Source organism: Vigna unguiculata, chromosome 1 (assembly GCF_004118075.2).
Source record: "Vigna unguiculata cultivar IT97K-499-35 chromosome 1, ASM411807v1, whole genome shotgun sequence".
NCBI classification, from domain to species: Eukaryota; Viridiplantae; Streptophyta; class Magnoliopsida; order Fabales; family Fabaceae; genus Vigna; species Vigna unguiculata.
Genome location: NC_040279.1, coordinates 5,588,651 through 5,608,944, shown reverse-complemented (window position 1 = coordinate 5,608,944; position 20,294 = coordinate 5,588,651). Strand labels below are relative to the sequence as shown.

The following is a 20,294-nucleotide window of genomic DNA, read 5'->3' as shown; positions in this document are numbered from 1 at the left end:
ATTTTTATTCTGTTTCATGTTCGTTTTGTTTGTTAGGCTTATTTTCATGATTTTTGATTTTTGGTTTTTGGTTTTGAGACTTTTTTTTTTCTTCACCATCATAAACCACCCAAGTGCTTTGCTGCTTTTGTTACTTTGATTACTTCTTGTTTGAAGTTGAATTACACCTACACACTACTTTTGGATTTCAAAAGGAACCAATGTAAGATGTTGTGATGTTTGTAAGCTTATAATACAATTAGTGTTTCAAAAGTATGTATTATGGGTTAGGGGTCGACTCAACCCGTTTAGGTCTGCTCTGACTTGGCCCGCAAAATACGAGTCAAGTTGGCCTGTCCCGTTTTGAAAATGAGGGTTCAAAATTTTTGCCTAACCCGCATAGATTCTAGTCCGCGAGCCTGCTCATTTTTTTAAAAAATTTCTCATAATAAAGCTTTTAATGTTTAAGAAATTCTGAAACATTAACAAATTCACAAAATTAAGTAAAGACTTTAGGGAGTTGAATGATAAATTGATAATCCAACATTTTCATCATATTCATATTCATACTTTGATATGCATGATACATTCTCCAAATTTTAGCACATTCAAAAATATTTAACACTTGCCTTTCCCACTCATACAAGAATTTGGAACCTCCATATAAAAATCTAGAAGGAAAGTAACCAACATACACAAGAGCAAGTTTTTTTATGCGAGTCACGGGTCAGCTCGCCCCATCTTGCCTTTGGCCCGTGTGAGTTGCGAGTTATGAGGGTAAGACTTTTATGAGCCAGCAAACTCAATATCTTGGCATGTCCGCGTTTTTTCGACAGGCATGTGGGTCGACCTGTTGGGCCAAGCCCACATTGTCACACGTACTATAGGTTGACGACTTTTATGTTTTGTTATCACTTTAACACAAATCCATTTCCATAAGAAAAAACCTAACATTCTTCAATTAATGTTAAATTTAATTGTTTTAATTGTCTTTACGTGATAGTCTTTGTTTGTCAATAAAGGATTTTGTTTGAGTGCATTTTACATTAGTGTGCTTTCTATATGATTTCAAAGTTCATATGCGTATTATTTTGGATATTTTTTTAAGTATACCAAAATTATTTTCTTCTTTTTTTTTTTTTTTGCTTTTTTAATGATTAGAGACCAATTTAGTGCTTTGCTTTTTACCTTTTTACACAAATGCATTTTTTATATCATATTTATGGTCTCATTTGTTTGTTTTTTTTAAGCTTGATATAACCTCTTTTTAGGAGACAAGGTAAAAGTTTGCTATATTTGTAAGTTTATAATAATACAATTTGTGCTCATGAAGCTTACACTATAGATTAATTTTGTTTTAGTATAAAGTTTTCTTTTTAAATAAGACTTATTGCATGTAAACAACAAATTATGGGTTTTTTGTTTCACCATATGAGTTTGTGGATCATCATCCTTATACGATGTTCAACTTTCTCACTTTTACTAAATGTATGACTTAGACTAACTTGGATTCCTAAGAGTATACAACTCATAAATGACTTTTACAACTTGTTCAATTATATGTGCATGATTATGAAATAATTAACTTTATTTTTTTGTAGAAGTACCTCATTGAATCAGATTTAATCTCTTACTATTAAATCTTTATGCTCTTTTGGACAACACACTTTCTCCAACTTATTAAATGTATCTTATTTTGTTCTTTTTTTCCTCCTTATTGAAAATTACTTTGAACCCCCTTCAACTTCATATCAAATTATGTTTGATATCTTAAAAGACACAACAAAAATAAAGGTATAAATCATCAAAATTAAGTTTAACAAAATAGTCTACCTATATAACATTTTGTGTCTACGAATTTTCCTCATGCTTTCATCAAGATCAAAAAACAACACACTTAAATTGTTTGTATAAGAAGCAGTAACTCTCCAAACAAATAGAGAAAAGAGAAAACTCAAAGGAAAAGATAAGGGTAAGAGCGTGAAAGGAAAGAAAGATTTTATTGATAATATGAATTGACTTGCTTAGAAAAGATAGCCAAAGATATATATATATATATATATATATATATATATATATATATATAAAGGATAAACAAAAGAACAAAACATAATTGACAATGTCGTCCACATAAATGAGAATGGTCTTGATGTAGTAAGCGTCATGTTTCAAAAATAACGAGTTATTAGCAAAAGTACACTTAAAATTGTGAGAAATAAGGAATTAAGAAAGCTTTGCATACCATTGCCTTCCCACTTGTTTGAGCCCATAGAGGCATCATTGTAGTTGGCATACCATTTTAAGATTTTGAAGATGCAGACAAGGTATTGGTTGCATATAAATATCTTCTTGGAGGTCTCCATGAGAAAACCATTATTGATGTCTAGTTGTTACAAAATCCAATTTTGAGAGGCAACAACAAGAAGAAGAAGACGCAGTAATGGTGCAAACATATTAATGTACTCCTGATGAAGGATTATGTTGTTTTCTTTTAATATTATTGAATATGGTGTGAGTTGATTAAGAAAGCTAAGTGAAATCCCCACTGGACATTAAGATAGCAAGCTATCTAGATGTGAAGGTTCCTTTCACAAAGCTCGAGAGAAGAAGATGATGGATTGATTCAAAGCAAAAAGGAAATGGAAAGCACATAAACCATAGAAAACCAAGAACAATTAAAGGAAGAAGAAAACATAAAATGGAAAGGAAAGAAATGGTAAAAATGTGAGAAGCACGCCACTACAAGGCTAGGCTAGAAGCCATGGCAACCTTGAAGATGAGTGGATGTGTGCCGCCACTTGCTATGCAAGATAAGGCTTAAAAGTATTCACTCCCAAGGGAGGAAACTCTCACAAATGGTTGAGACACAAGAGTGTTTTTACTTCAAAATGTTCAACCCTTTTACATGTCTAGGAGCACCCCTTATATAGAAGAGTTTAGGGGGCTCTAAGCAAATAAAAGATACCTAAGGATGTCTCTACAAAAACCTAACCCTAGCTTCTAAAAACTAGGTCAAATAAGGTTACAAAAATGAGAGACAAAAGAGCTAACTATGGTGTGTGCAAGGCTAATTTCGTTCTAGCACAAAAGGAGACAAAGAATGTGTCTCATATGTCTCCAAAAAGTGGCCAAAGTGTGTTAAAAACAAAGGAGACCAAAGGTACATAGGTACACTTGCTTCATGCCTTTTACTTTATGCTTTATGCCTTTGCTTTACTCTCTCTTCCACATCATTTATGCTCCCCAATCACCATGTGCCACCTAACATTGCTTTCTTACTCCTAATTAACCTACAAAGCAAATAAACATAGATTAGCATGTTGGCTTAAGTCAAGTCAACTATAGTCAACAAGTTAAACCTAGTCAAAGGTTAACAAGTCAACTAAAGTTGATTCAACTAAGTCAACTTAGGGAATCAAAAATAGCAAACACAAATGAAAGGGATGAAGGATTAGTGAACTTCCTTTCTAAACATGCTTAGTCTTCTTAAGCATTTGCCTCCATCCTTGGTTGGGGTCAATCCTTCATCAACTCCAAACCTTCCAATTGAGTATATCCCTTTGCATCCAAGCATGTCTTGAATTGGTCAATGGCTCCATTGGACCTGTATTTGATCTTGTAAACCCAACGACATCCTATATCAATTTTGTTTGCGAGAAGTTTAGTTAGGATCCAGGTGTTGTTATCATCAAGGGCCTATAAGTCATCATCATGGCTTTGATCCATTTAGTATGTTTAGAGGCTTCTTTGTAGTTGTGTGGTTCAATAGCAACAATGATGGACATAACAACATGTTTATAATCATTAGAAAAACTGACGTAAGACACCTACTTGTGTATGGGATAATAGGTGGCAAAGTTGGTTTGGAAATCATTGAGATAACCAGGGTTTTTTAGGCACAACTAGGATTCCTGAGTTGATTGTTATTAGGGGAATCTACTATGTTGTGATTATTATAAACAACATCGGAGGTAGGAATATCAAATTGAGTGTTATAAAAGTGGCATGAATGACAACAAAACACTACAAATTTGTTGGAAGACTAGCTTGAAAAATCAAGGCATGAACAACATTTGACAAATGTTGATGTTTTCTCTCTACGATACCATTATGTTTTGGTGCTTCAACACAAGTGGTTTGGTGTGTAATGCCTTCAAAAGCATAGAAATCAATCATAGAAAATTCAACCCATTATCGGTGCAAGTCTTTTAATTCTAGTTTCAAACAGGTTTTCAATGTAGGTGACAAAATCCATGATGTGTTTTCTGACAATAGATTTGTTAGGCATAACGACATATATGTGGTCCATGTAAAACATGAAAAAATATTTGTAACCTCTCATAGATAAAACATTGCAAGGGCCCTAAATATCCATGTGAAAAATAAAATAAAATGTTTTATTAAACTAGTTTTAATATGACAAAAAGGTAGTTTTTTTTGCTTGGCACAAAGGCAAGTATCATAAGCATGAGTATGATTGTTAGTAACATATGAATATTTTGCTTTTAAAGCATGCAATTTGTCATCAGATGGGTTTCCCATTATGATATTCCATAGTTACAATTCTCAACAGAGTTGTTCTGACATGTCCCAAGTCTGTCCGACAGACTCGTTAGGAATAGGGATGGCAACAGGGCGGGACATGGACGAGTTTCACTATCCCATACTCATCCCTATAAAAAAGATTCATCCTCATCCCCATACCCAAATCCAATGGGTATCACTTTTGTCTCATCCCCATTCCCACCGTGTAACATGTATAATCTCGTACCCATATCCGTACCCGTTTTCTTACTACTTCAATATTAATTTTAATTAATTTTTATAAAATAATAAAAAATTACGGTAAATGAAACATAATATTATCAAATATTCAATATTAGGAAGATGATTTTTTCTTCGATATCAAATACTTTGAAATAAATTATAATTGTTTACATTTTAGATTAGAATACCAAGTAAAATTTCATGAGAACCAAAACATTTATTAAATTTGCAAACATTAAAACATAGTTGATAAAATTTAAAAATATTTTTAAAAAAATGTAAAAGGAAAACAAATATTCAAATTAAAATATATTTTAAATGTTTGTGTTACTTCAATTTTTTAAATTCTAATGAATCTCTTTTTTATACACTAATAAAAAGTTATAATACATCACTTGATCAAAATGACACAAAGAACAAATAATAAACATAATAATAAAATTTTAGCATAGATGTTGTACCTTTTGAACTCCAATATATGTTGGATGATGATAAAAAAATATTCATGACAATTATATTAAATTTTTATATTACAGTAAATAAAAGTTGTTTATACAATTATAGTGAAAATATTACAGTATAATTGATAATGAGTTAGAAAATAAAAAATAATTGGATAAAATATATCGAAATAATATTTTACATAATGAAAATAAACAATAAATAAAAATATTAAAAATTTAATAAATGTGTGTCTTATAAACAATTAGAGAAACTATTGAAAAAATCGTACAAAGGAAAACAAATGTATAATTAAGGGTATGATAAGATGAAAAATACCTTAGAGATCTAAAAAAACTTTTCAAATATCAACATATATACTTAATGGTTAAGAAATAACAAAAAATATTTTAGCAAAACAAAAAAGTTCTTTAAATGAAACAAAAATTAATAATAATAAGTAAAGATTTTTTTTATATTACCTAGTAAATGAAAGGTTTATGCTATTAAACATTCTCATGTGAAAGGAAAATATACAATAAATAAAAATATTAAAAAAAATAGAAATATTCAAATGTGACACATAAAAAATGTTTAATTTACATACATCATTTTAACATAATTACATAAAGGTTATGATAAGATGAAAAATATATTAGAGATACGAATGAGTTTCATGACAAACTAAATAATTAGAAGAAATAAAAGATAGAAAGTATACCCATACCCCAATTGAAAAATATATTAGAGATACGAATGAGTTTTATGACAGTTTTGTCTTTAAAAGGTGTTTCAGAAGGTGGAGGGAGGAAAAAGTATTTAAATTGCGCTTGACCGCGACTCCTAAGCGATGTGAGACTTATTGGGTATACCGAAACAAGAGCAATTTGAAAAAGCACGAGCATTGTTTTTTATGACAACATTAGAGTAAAAAACATACAAGCCAACTTTTACACTAATTGAATCAATCTTTTCTTTGGTGTGATTGTCCTGTATAGTGCATGAATTAAAGGATAAAGTTAGTGTACATTGAAGAGAAATTGTGATATGGAAATAAAAATTAGATTGAAAGAGAATTGTGGAACATATACAACATTGCCATTTGGTAGATTGATGCAAAATTGTTTGATACAATTATATGTAATGAAATTATCAAGAGAAATACATACATGATCAGTAGCACCCGAATCAAGAATCCATAGATTTTTAAAATTCTTTGAATTAAAAATAGGTTGGACATTACCAATATGAGAGTGACTGGTTGAGACATATCCAATATGATTAATTTGAGACTAATAATTGTCAATTGTGATTTGTTTGAAGAGATCCAAAAGCAAGTTCAATGATTATCTAAAAGAGATGGATGCAAGATAGCATGAACTTGTGTGTTATGTCAATTATCATTTTTTTTCTGCAAAATGATGGTTGTTGGCACATGAACCCATGTTGTATAAGCAACTGATTTCGAGACTTGATGACTTGCTTAATGAGTTAGATGGATCTTGTATATTCTCCAAAACTAAATTGAAAAAATGTGTATACTAAAATATAAATCAAAGATGGATATTAATGAAAAAACACTTTCAAGATAAAGTTTGGATTGTATAAATTGTTGATCTTGCCCTTTAACTTAACTAATACTCCAATCACATTCATGAGACAAACCACTACTAGAAAAAAGACTTTTAACATCAAGTACTTTTAACATTCTACATCACTCAAAGACTCGATGTAGATGTCATCGATGTAAAAAGTGAGCAACTTGTTACATCGAATTATCATCGATATAAAGTGAGTATCATAACATCGAGGTATATATCCTTTAAAATTGCACAATAAAGATTTAATATTTATTAGGAGATCTTTCTATATCAATTAAATTTGGAACCGATGTAGAAAGATACATATAACATTAGTTATGTGAAGGATTCCATGTTATATATGTCTTTCAACATCAATCAAAGTTTAAATCAATGTAATATGTGATTTATATTTTAGCAAAGTTACTTGCATTATATACGTTTCATAATTTATAATTGGAACCAATTTGAACCAGCTATAAGAAATATATTTTGCCAGTAAAATAAATGTTAATATTCGATCAACAAATAAAAATTTACTAATTAAAATATATAAAGGAAAACTAAATACTAAAATTTATGATTTAATATAAATATAAAATAAATAATTAAGTATTATAATTATTACTTGTTTTGAAGTGCTGATACAACAATAATGGTGGCAACAACTCCTTGTTGGTGGTGGGTGCAATCAAACTTAGAGGGACGGGGGTGGTTGTGACAGAACTTATGTAATTTGTGGTACAATAACTTGGAGGCAACAATGTGATGAAAATAAGTTCTTAAATATAGTGACCACATATAAATTGCAAGTGGGAGTTGCAATGATATAGTATATAAGAAGTGAGGAAGTGTGGGAAGAGAGACAAGGAGAAAATGACAATGAAAAGAAAATGGAGTGTGTCATAATAATGAGATATATTACATTGGATGATGTTTTAGAACTATTGTAATATGTGACATATTACATTGGTTGTTTTATAACTAATATAGTATGTGACATATTATATTGTTGTGTTATAGCTAATATGTAGTACGTGACATGTTATGTTGATTGTTAAATGAATAGATTTAATATGGACATTAATCATTGATTTTAAAGTAGCTGATGTAATATTTAAAATATAATATATTATGTTAAATTAGATTAATTCTAAAGCAAGTGATTAATATGTGGCATCATCAATACTAAAAGAATTCATATTTCCTGCGAATTTTGTTTTGAAACTTTTTTCACAGGAAATACTTACAAATTTTGTTATGAAAAAAATATTTGCAAGAAATTGCTACCAATTATTTTGCAAAATATTTTGTATAAAACACTTTTCGCAACAAAAATTGTAGGAAATACTTGCGAATTTTATAATTTTGCAGGAAAAAATTATCCACGAATGAATTATCTGCCAATTGAAATTTTTAGTAAAAATTGCAAAAAAAACTCATTTTTTGCAATTTTTTTAATAAATTTGCAAGAAAAATCTCATTTAATATGAAAAATTTTAGTAGTGCATACTTACAAAATTATCACCTTACTTTATTTTACGTTGTTTTATGGAAAATTAATGTGTTATGCATTATGTAACATCATGTTTTCAACTTGTTATGCATAATGTGTTTTCTCTTTACATTGTTAAGTTGGTAGTATATTTTGGTGACATTTGAATATAAAACTTGACTATGGACGAATATATAGATCATATTAGGTGTGTGCTTGAACCCTTGGAAAATAAAACTTGTATGCTAATAAGGAAAAAAGAATCTTTAGGATGCATAAAAAATGTGGAAATTGACCAATTTCTAAAAAATAGCAAAGTTAAGATTTCTATGGAATAACTTATTTCTATGCATATTTTTGTGTGTGAAAATGTTAATATAATTGTTGCACCTTTTAATGAAAAAAAAAAGAAGGATGTGATTTTTAATTGGATAAAGAATCAAGAAAAATCTCTTCAAAAGTAAAAGAAAAATCTGGTGAGTTAACTCGACTCACCACAAGTTTGAGTAATATTGAATTGAACTCAACTTACTTAATATGAGAGTTAAGTGAGTTTAAGCCAAATTCCAGGGTTTAAGCCAAGTTGGTGGTGGATTACCACCAACAACCCTTTATCACCTTTTTATTTTTTCATAACTTTCTTTATTATAATTATTTACTAAAATTTTTAAACTAAAATATTGTTCAATAATATTTTAATAATTTGGATGCTTAATTTATTTATTTCTCTAATTATATAGGTTAACACTTAATTAGATAAATACTTTGATTGTATTGCTTTAAATATATGAACCAAGTCATTGATAATACCTTAATAAATATATAAAATAAATTAAGAGAGCAAAATATTCTTAAATAGATTAATCCACCAAATGGTAACGAAATCAAATCTAATTACAAGATTTATAACTAATTAAAATGTAAGTTAAATGAATATTTATTTCACTCAACTCGGTGTGAGTTAACACATGTGAGTCAAATTACTCACTTTAACACCTTTACAATAAAGGATAAAACAATTTATAAATTAAACTTCATGTTACTTTTATTTTCCTTTAACAAACATTATAAATTATACCCATATCATGTTTTTTCATTTACAATATCATGTTTTAACTACACATACAAAATTACTCCACTGGTTCTACCTCAAGTTTAATTTACATCTTATTTTATCACCAAATATATATATATATATATATATTAAACATTTATTTAAGTCTTTATTTTGATCTTCAGAGTTTGATGTTGACTTAATTAGGATGCGAATTTATGAAATTTAAATGGTCATATTACAATATGAAATATTAGGATCATATAATTACAGTGTAGAATATTATGAACGAAGAAATTGTGAAAATATGAAAGATATAAGATATGTGATATATATATATATATATATATATATTTTTTTTTTTTAACATATTATATATATATATATATATTATATATATATATATATTCAAATGACTTTTTTGATTGTTTTAGAAAATAAATCCGAAAATTTTCTTTTTTTAAATGTTAATTTAGACAGGATGCATTCTTAAATGAACGCGAACCTAAGAAAATGTTTAATATATATATATATATATATATATATATATATATATATATATATATATATATATATATATATATTCTTAATTTTAAAAAACATGGATACTCTTTTTCCCTAAAGAAGAAAGCTATATATTTGTATTCCTATGCATGTTCCAACGGATAGAGGAGGAAGAAGCAAAGGCGAGTGAAGAATGGACATTCCTGCCCTAAAATCCCTTAACATTCCAACCCCATTTCACTTTCCATCATCTAAATTTTCTCCCTTTTCTCAATTCACTTTCTTTCACTTCAAACCTTTTCTCACTTCTTCCTCAAGTCGGTCCTTCCCCCATTGCTCTCTCAGTAATTTCACATTTCTCACTCTTTCGCTATTTTTATCTGTGGGTAATTTGCTTTTTGTTATTCCAAAGTTGATTTTGTTCTTGTGTTACAGATGGGTCAGCTAAAATCGTAACCAAGGAAGGTGCTTTGCCTCGCGGCGTTGGAGAGGCTGTGAATGAAGCATCATGTTCCAAGTTTCTTCAGGTTGTGCTCGTGTCCCCTCAGGTAACAACAACAACATTCCCTTCAACTAGTTTTCTTTGTACTCAAATTATTATGATTTGTTTTGTTTCTTGCGTAACTTTTCTTTTTTGTTAGTTTTTGAATTTTTTAGATACGGTACTAACTGAAACATTAAGTTAGTCCCAAAACTTTATAAAAAATTAAATAGAATTAAACCTGATGATATTTATCTGTAACTGTTTATGCAAGTTCGTTTTGTTATGAAGCAACCTTTGCTGCCAGTATTGGGTACTTAATCGGTCAGTCCATTTTGCACGAAGAAGAGATTGCAGAATAGAAGAGATGAAGCTTCAAGAATAAACATAATGTCATGCAGATTATTTAATTGAAGTCATTAGTCAATCCTTAGAATTTGGATGTGAACTTTAAGTCAACCTTACAAAACTTATAAGTGAGAAATTCTTTAGTTTGGCCATATCACGAGTCGATCAAACACTATGGTGTTAAAGATTAGACATCTCAGACATGAAATATTATGGGTGGTTTTTATTGTGCCCAATACCGGATAATCAATAGACTTAACAATAATTGTAAAGATAAACTTTGATATCATCTTAGAATTTGAGTTTGAACTTAATTTAACCTTACAAAATCAAATAATTAGGTAAGAATGCACTTGTATACTTTAGTTTGACTATCATTTATGTTGTCAATGATTTCGTAATGTTCAATAGCCTTCTAGTTTAACCTTACAACGACTTACAAGTTGATTACTACTCTGTTGTTGAATTATTAATTAAATAATATTTGAGTTCTAAGAGATTAGTTTTTTTCTTTTATTTGAATAAAATTTTATTTGTCAAACCTGTCACCGCATCTGATAGAACTCATGGTTCCAAGACTATGTTAATACTACATGAGACCATCAACCTGAGACTGCTAGGCCAAAGATTCAGACTTATAACTCTACGAGGTGCAAGTCCCAGCCACTAGGGCAATTGGGACGGAGTATGCTTCCCTTTCATCATTACCTAGACTTGAAAGAATTAATATGAAAGAAAGATTTTTATTCAATTGATTCATTTGAAACAGTACATCTATATAGAAAACTCTAACCTTAAAGTAATAATTACAAAGAGATCTCTATAATCTTCTAACAACTTCTATTAACTTCTATTAATGCATTTAATATTCTACCAACTTCTAGTAATGCATTTAATGTCCTGTTTACAACACCTAGGTTGTTGGTTACAATGAGAATGCATTACAAAAGTGGTGGTTGCATATGAGGGAGGTTAGGCTAGCTAATCTGGCTATACTTAGGCATGAGAAGACACATCTTCAAGGAGAGGAAGCATTGCTATACTATCTTTGTTAATCAGTTTTGGATAATTTCAATACTGCGGATATTTTGCTGGGCAGTGGGGTTATAGTGAGAGAGTATGGGAATAACTATCTGGTATATAGTTATTTTGTTGGATAGATGGTGCTTAAAGTTAGGATACAAACGAAAAAAAGGATAAAAATATCAGTATTATTGAATCAGATGGTGTTTAAGTTCAAACAGAGTAGAAACTCCTCCCAAGAAAGATTTTTCCTAACTTTAAGCAACATCTGATTCAATAATACTGATATTTTTAATGCATCTTTTCTCTTGTATCCTAACACCACCTATATATTACAAAACTGGTTTATGACAATTTCCTGCTAATTCCCCCGACAATGGCTCATATCAAAAGAATTAAGAAAATAATGATCTAACTATGCATTTGCCAGTCACTGATCTGTGATAATTTACGTAATTTTTCAATTTAATATATTTGTTGAGAATATTGTAATAAGGAAATGGATAGATATTAACTTCAAAATGATAATGATGATGAAAAAACAAAATGGTTATTGTTGGACTGGAACAAGTGTTTTGCAATTTAAATTGAAAGATATTAAAGTTCAAATCACTTTAAAGAAGTAAGGAATTAAAGCTCTAAATATTAAAATTGGCCTCGATAAATCTTGTTTTAGCTAAGAGTTATAATTAAATTATAATTTTAATTACTGAAAGATGTTCTGGGATTTATTTTGTCCTTGGTAGATTCCAGGAAACACAGGGTGCATTGCTAGAACATGTGCAGCATCAAATGTTGGATTACACTTAGTTGGGGTGAGTTTTACTCTCTATATCTGAATATTTTTTATATTTGATGACAAGATTGTCATCTATTTCTTGTGTTGCAAAATACTAATGATAGGCTCTGCATTCAGCCATTAGGATTTCAGGTGGATGATACTAAACTTAAGCGAGCTGGATTGGATTACTGGCCGTATCCATGGATATATATATGCTTATTGAATTTTGATTTTTTTCCTCACTTGCATCTCTCCAATACTAGACCAACACTTCTACCATACAGGGTTGTATGTAATTGTCTATCATTATTTATTATGAATGCCTGACTCTGGATTTTAAGTCCTATAAAGCTTTGATTTGATGGGGTGACGTGTGTTGCTTTTCTAGTATAACGCATCTAGTAATTTTAACTGATCTAATATTGTTTTGTCCAAAATGAAAATAAAAACTGCTACGAAATTGATATAATTGCTTTGCTGCTTTTTTATTTGTTTTCCATTATTAACATTTAATGCAGATATGTGGTTGTTAAAGTTCATAATTCTTGGGCAGATTTTCGTGACTATTTTAGGCAACAGGTAATTGCCATTCAGATAAGTTCAGTATATCATCATCTCCTTTGACTCCTCATGTGACATGTTTCCATCATTTGGCACAGGAGGGTGAAAAGCGGTTGCTAGCTTTTACAAAGAGGGGAACACAAATTCATTCTGTGAGTTGCCCACAATAGCATAGTTCCTTTAATTACAGCGTTTATCCTGTTGATGCTCGATGTTTGTAATGCCATTACATCTCCGAAGGTCTTCTTATAATGAATTTCTTCTTTTATCCTTAAATTAAAGTTTGAAGATTTTGTTTTCAATCCTCAGTAGTTTCTCTTATAGCATTGAAGCACACAAAATACAAATTTGGAATCCCCATAGCATCCTTCCTACTCTACATTGTCTACAACTAATAGGAAACATGGGAACAGAATCATGGTATTTCCATTTATGAGGAGATAATGAATGTCAGTGAAGACTGATACTAACATGTAATTAGGTTTTAGTTATAAATAGATCTACACTGCATCCTGAAGTTATTGGTGAAGGTATTTTACTATGTCAGAGCATGTTATAATGAAGTGTTCTTCCAACCAACCCCCTCCCTCCCCCCTATAAAAAAAAAAGAGAAAGAATTGAGCATTATGTACAGATGAAGTAAATGTAAAGCTCTTTACATGGAGATGCAGTATTCTAAGTTTTCCAAAATCTGTTAAGGGTATGATCTGACTCAACATTTGCTTCCCGGATTAAATGACAGCTTAGCATAGATCTGGGGTACAATTGTCAAGTGGAACCAGGTCTTGGATATGACTTTCTCACTTACCTATGACGTGGTTTATGAGAGTGGATCATTTGGGGTCTGGTAGGAAGTAGGAGGTATTTTCATATTAGATTGATTTTAACTGAAAAGCCAACTGATCCATTCTAAAATTCTAATCGCTTTTCTGTTAATATAATATAAGCTGCTTTATTCAAAATGTAAAACCACAATCCAGTCCTATTTAAATTGGTCTGCTTTATAAAAAAATTTCCCTTTCTTTTCTTTTACACCATTCCAAGTCTAAACTAATTTATGAAATACACTAACTATAGGTTCAAACGAATTAATGCTATTACATCAAAATACAGTCAAGTTCTTAATAGCTAAAGTCTAAATATAGTTTCAAATAAATTGCCAATCTTACAATTAGTCTAAATCCAAGAGGGAATTAATTTTGACTGGAGGAACACTAGCAAAGTTCTTGCATAGTATAGATAATCTATCAATTTTATGTGTTATATATTATTGATCTGTATCTGAAAACCAATCAAATCCAGTTTTTTCTCTTTTCTTTTTCTTTGTGTGTTTAGTATTTGCATAGGCATTAACCAGTAGCCTTCACATTAGGGTCCGTTAGTTTTACTTTCTTTTCTTTATGGTGTTTTAGTAATGCTTATTTAGTTTTCAGTTTTTCAATTCTATACCTTCTGGTTTTTGGGTTCTTCTTTTTACGGTTTTGGACATCTCATGAAGCAAAGATTAATTATCATGTGAAAGTAGTGTGTGCCTTAGCATCCATAAAGCAATATAAGAAAACTGTAAACATGCCTATAATTGTGGTTCCTTCTCACTGTGCAGGAATTTTCCTACAGAAAAGGTGACTATCTTTTGTTTGGTTCTGAAACGAGTGGCTTGCCTCCTGAAGCCTTGTTAGACTGCAAAACTGAACCATTTGGTGGAGGGACTGTCAAAATCCCAATGGTTGAGACTTATGTCAGATGTTTGAATCTGTCTGTAAGTGTTGGCATAGCTTTGTATGAAGCTTCCAGACAACTAAACTACGAGTCACTTCAGGTACCTTCAGAAAGCCATGTTGATACTACTGAGGAGGAATCATTTATTGCTGAAGACATTTTTGCTTGAATATCATAAATATTTTATTCTACACAAGGGGGTAGGAAAATGTCTGTTTCACTCACTAGATTTTGAGGAGGAATCATTTATTGCTGAAGACATTTTCCTGGTTAATTGAGATTGAAAATGTCTGTTTCACTCACTAGATTTTGTAGAGATTATGTATGAAAATTGTTTTGTACCAATCCACATGTAATATCATTGTAATGAATAGTTGTGCCATTTATTGTGGAGGATTAATTTAACATTTCATCGAATCAGTGGAATATTGGAAAGAGGAAGAATAAAGAATCAGCTTTTTACCTTTTCATTTTGTCCATTTGTCTGCATGAGCAATTTCATTAACTTATATGGAATCTTATTTATACATAGATTGTGATTTTTGTGAGATTGTACACGATGCCTGGTTTTTCACTCTACATGTGTTGACTATTTGGAAAACATTTCATTCACCCTCCTTATCAGTGAAGTTCTCCCTTATATTGGATCCATTTGAACATCAACCAAACAATCTAGGTTTTCAAAAAATAGAAAAGTGGTTCAATGAGAATGAGAATATTTAAGTTGGAAAGTTTTATTACTTTAAATTATAAAATTCAAGAGTAGTTATTAAGAACATAAGAGGTTTCTCAATAAATGAATCAAAATCTTTAAACAAACAAAAAAAATCACTATTTATACAATCAATTTGAGATTATTATAGTTAGGGTCTTTCTTCCTACACCCCAAGCATTTCTTCTGCACTTCCAAAATTTCTTTAAATTTCCAAAAACCCCTTTGACCATTTAAGGAAATCCACGGACATTACACCTCCAAAATTATTTTCGGATGTTGACTTCCATAAGTCAAAATATATGACTTTCGGAAGTCAAAATATATCACTGGAAGTTGACTTTCGAAAATCAAAATATATTACTGGAAGTCAAAATATAACACCGGAAGTCGACTTTCGGAAGTCAAAATATATCACTGGAAGTCGACTTCCGAAAGTCAAAATGTATCACGGAAGTCAAAAATTATTACCGGAAGTCGACTTCCAGAAGTAAAAAAACATTAATTTAAAATATTTAAAATAGAATTAATTTTTTGACTTTCGGTAATGTTTTTTGACTTCTGGAAGTTGACTTTCGATAATAATTTTTGACTTCCGGAAGTCGACTTCCGGTGATACATTTTGACTTTCGGAAGTCGACTTCCGGTGATATATTTTGACTTCTGAAAGTCGACTTCGGTGATATATTTTAACTTCCAGAAGTCGACTTCCGGTAATATATTTTGACTTTCGGAAGTCGATTTCTGGTGATATATTTTGACTTTCAGAAGTCATATATTTTGACTTCTGAAAGTCAACATAACTTTGGGGATGTGGTGTCCGTGAGTTTCCTTAAATGGTCAAAAGGTTTTTTAAGAATTTAAAAAAATTTTAGAGGTATCGAATAAATTTTGAAAATGCAGTAAGAAAAACCCTTATAGTTATTACCAATAATAAGCCAAATAAAGACATAATAAAGGTGCAACTAAAAAAGTAAAAGCAAACATAAAAGCTCAAACAAAGGTCCAATCTATTACATTTACAATGATAAAAAGATAATAGAAAAGCTTAGCATAGACTTTATTTAAAAGTATAAAGACAGATCTTTAATTGAGAAAAAAATAAATGAAACGAATTTCCTTCTAAACTAAAATTAACTCAAGAAAAGATAGGAAGTTATGTAAGAGATTTTTTACAAATTAATTTTAGTTTACAGTGAGTTTTATCTTATTTTTTTCTTATAAGAGTCCTTTTTCGGTTTGTCCAAACTAGAAATGATAACAAATAATGCCTACCCGCTATCTATTCTGTAATAGAAAATCCGATTCATTACTTATTTTGCTACTCGTCGGATTTCATTTAAAGAATACCCATAAAATTTTCACAATTTACAAATAATCATAGATATCCATAAATATTTCAAAATAAATTATTTTATAAATTTTTAAAATGAAATTATAAAAAAATATAAAATATAATACGAATTAATTAAATTAAATATAAATTTAATTTAATTTTAATTAAATTTAACATAATAAATATAAATAAAAATTAATTTTTAATTTTTAATTTTTTATAAATAATAAATATCCACACTCAATGGTTTATAAACAGATATTAAATTACTTATTTAAAATATCCGCTTACTACTTATAACAAATTTCGTAAATATACAAAAGTTTTAAAGCTGTCTGCTCATTCCTCTTTAACTTGTATATTGCATTAAATGTCTTAATGGTTTGTCGAAATTACATCACGGACCTGTGAACTTTTTCATAAACTTCTTTAAGGACAAAAATAACAAGAAAAGATAGAATTAGAAAATTAGTTTATGTATGAATTAATTTATATAAGTTCTTTTATAAATTTCACTAACTTTTTTTTTAATTTATTAGATAGTTTTAGTTTGCAGAAAAATCAATTTTATTTTCCCCTCTTGAAAGATTTATGGAGAAACTCGTCAAAATAAATCTTATACCCTAAAAGAAACGTTATTATAAATGTTAAAAAACTACAAAGGTTTATACACTTAAGAAACCATAAGAATATAAGTGTAACATTATTTTACATATATTATTACTAGTGTAAATTATTCTACACAGATACCCAACAGAACTAATCACCATATTATATTAATTACTAGATGGTAAGTTAAAGTGGTAAGGTTTTATTATATATATATACGTAGATATTTATATTAACAATACGAACGAATTAAACTCATAAATATATGTTAGTTAGTGCATTTGGTGATGAATAAATTAAATTGATGCCAAAATGGTCATAAAGAAAAATCTAAAAACTCACTATCATCAATCATTTCAATGCACCGGCTCTTTTCTGCCACCCTGAGATCTCATGTTCTTTCAACATGGAGTGGGTGTCTTGCACATGAAAACTTTAAAAGATGTCCAAAACACAAGGACTCTGCCCCCAAATGACCCAAAAAAAAAATAAAAATTAATAAGCCAAGTTTAGTTTAGGTATGCATTAAAAATCTGATTTTCAAAGAAGTTAATAAAGTATTTCTTTTATAAATTAGTTGATGCAATAATATTAATAAAAGAAGGTTATTGAGATATTTGTCCAAACAAATATTTGTATTTAGTTTTCGTCAAACAAGGGCTTGTGGGTTCATCATTAACAATATTGTATCGATTATTCCAAAGGGAAATGAGTTTAAATTAACTCATGTTAATGAAATTATGTTTGATGAAAGATTTTGGGTCCCATTGCCAGAGTAATGGAAGTAATGATGATAGTGCTATTTTGGACCCTTCGTCTTGTCAACATAAATATGCCTTGTCGGAACACTCACTTTTCTAATATACAAAGTTTGAATATTGATAATAAGTGAAGAAAATTACTGTTATGATCCCAATCCCATGTTTTTCGTTATGGTTCTCCGGTACTTCTTAGTTCATCTTTAATGTTATGATTGGGTTTGAAGTAGAATATATAAATAAACTATGAAATAATATAAGTTGAAGAAGTTTTTGTAAAGTGTATTTTATAGGGTCGATCTCAACGTGATCTTTTTATTCTGACTCGATAAAGATATGTCATGGGACAATGTGACTTTTTAGGATTTGGGCCAACCTAAGATAGGTAGAAGGCTGACCTCGAGGAAGGATATGGATCGACCTTGAACCAATATCGATGAAGGATATAGACCAATCTTAGACCGATATTGAGGAAGGATATGGACTGATCTTGGACCAACCTTGAGGAAGAATATGAGCGACGTTGTTCCGATTATTTGTTTTAGAGATCTTTAAACATGTAAATCGTTAATTCTCTACCCACTAGCTAGTCATGTTGTCAGTTGCAACACGAATCCACCCATTCCCAAATTTTAAGGGGAGGTGGGAATTCAAGATGTGAACAACACTTTTCTTGCCTATAAATGCAAATGTCTCTCCCAAAGAGGGGACAAACTTTTTCTTGGTTAATATCGCACTTAGTTATAAAGTCATAATTTATCTTCTGCTCCCCCAATTGACAAGCTGATTTAGTTATGGGAAGCTCTCCTAATTAAGGATGTCAAAATGGGCTGACCCGTCCCGATTAGACCCGTTTCGCTTCTAACCCTTCAAAATCGGGTCAGGCCAGGCCAGTTCGACATCAGAAAACGAGTCTAAAAGTTGAACCCCTCCCGTTACTGGACTGATCGGCGGGCTGATGGGCTATCCTACCGTTTCTTTGTCTCTCCTCGTCTGCCACTCATCATTTTGAGTCTATGTTTCTTCTTCTAGATCTTCAACCTTTTCTTTCTCCATCATGTTCCCCCTCTATACTCACAGAAAAATCAAGACGCGAGATATGTAAAATTAGGGTAACCAGAAATTAAGATCTGCAAAAATTCCAATATGTAAAAATCAAGCCAACAAAAATTTTTAATCCCTAAAAGTTAGGGCAACCAGAAATTGAAACAAAAAATTGCAGCCAGAAATCGCAACCAGAAATCACAATAGAAATCACAACTAGAAATCACAAAAATCTCACATGGTAATGGTTCGTGTGGTGGTGCTCGCATGGTGGTGGTGACTCGAGCAGTGGTCGCTTGTGCTTGGTCGCTCGCGTGGTAGTGGTGGCTTGCGGCATGAGTGTGTGGTGGAGGTGGTGGGTCGCGACTGGTGGTGGTTTGTGAGTGGTGATGGTGGCTCGTGAGTGGTGGTGGTAGGACAAATCTCTCGCTCATGGGTGGCTCGTGGGTAGCTTGTGAGTGGTGGTGGCCTAAGAAGAATAAGAATAAGAATAAGAAGAGAACGTTTGGCTGCTGCGAAGCTGCTGCTGTGGTGCAAAATGAATAAGAACCAAATAAAGTATACAGTTAGGTTAAGGTGAAATAGGCCATGGGTTAGGGCAGGTTAGCCCGCCTTGTGATCCGACGGGTTGACGGGTCAAGGCGGGACAAGTTTAGTGGGTTGGTGGTTCAGATTTTCAACCCGACCCACCTTTTTTGTAGTTGGCTAGCAGGTTAACTCGGTGGGCCTAACCCATTTTGATATGCCTACTCCTAATGGACGAGCTGGTTTAGTAGCAAAAATATAAAGTCTTGGACCTGCTAATTTTAATTGAAATGATATATAATATATTTATATAACTTCTTTTTAAATTATATATATATATATATATATATATATATATAAATATTGTTGGCAAAAAGAAGGAAGTCTAGTGATTTTGAATGATGATCAAGCAAGAATGAAGAGAAAGTATTTAAATGTGCAAATGTTATCTTGTAAAATAAAATACGTGTATTGTAGAATAATTTAATTAAACTTAGAATCAGCAGCATTGCATTCGTCTCTTATTCTTAGTGATAATCGATTATCCTTGGTAGTTAGAACATGACGTTTAAGTTTT

At 30.5% G+C, this 20,294-nt stretch overlaps 1 protein-coding gene and 1 long non-coding RNA gene across 2 annotated transcripts; one reads left to right on the top strand and one right to left on the bottom strand.

The window, feature by feature from the left end:
* Positions 1 to 9,968: 9,968 nt before the first annotated feature.
* LOC114176465 (putative tRNA (cytidine(34)-2'-O)-methyltransferase) lies at positions 9,969 to 15,203 on the top strand. Its single transcript, XM_028061515.1, has 7 exons — positions 9,969 to 10,164; positions 10,256 to 10,368; positions 12,419 to 12,487; positions 12,589 to 12,647; positions 12,972 to 13,032; positions 13,113 to 13,166; positions 14,618 to 15,203. The coding sequence occupies exons 1-7, from the start codon at positions 10,014 to 10,016 to the stop codon at positions 14,900 to 14,902; spliced, it is 792 nt and encodes a 263-aa protein (XP_027917316.1). The 5' UTR covers positions 9,969 to 10,013; the 3' UTR covers positions 14,903 to 15,203.
* Positions 15,204 to 18,821: 3,618 nt separating this feature from the next.
* On the bottom strand, positions 18,822 to 19,795 carry LOC114162709. Its single transcript, XR_003599293.1, has 2 exons — positions 19,431 to 19,795; positions 18,822 to 19,216 (listed from the first exon to the last, which is right to left on the bottom strand). It is a non-coding gene; the product is annotated as an uncharacterized LOC114162709 (long non-coding RNA).
* Positions 19,796 to 20,294: the final 499 nt, after the last annotated feature.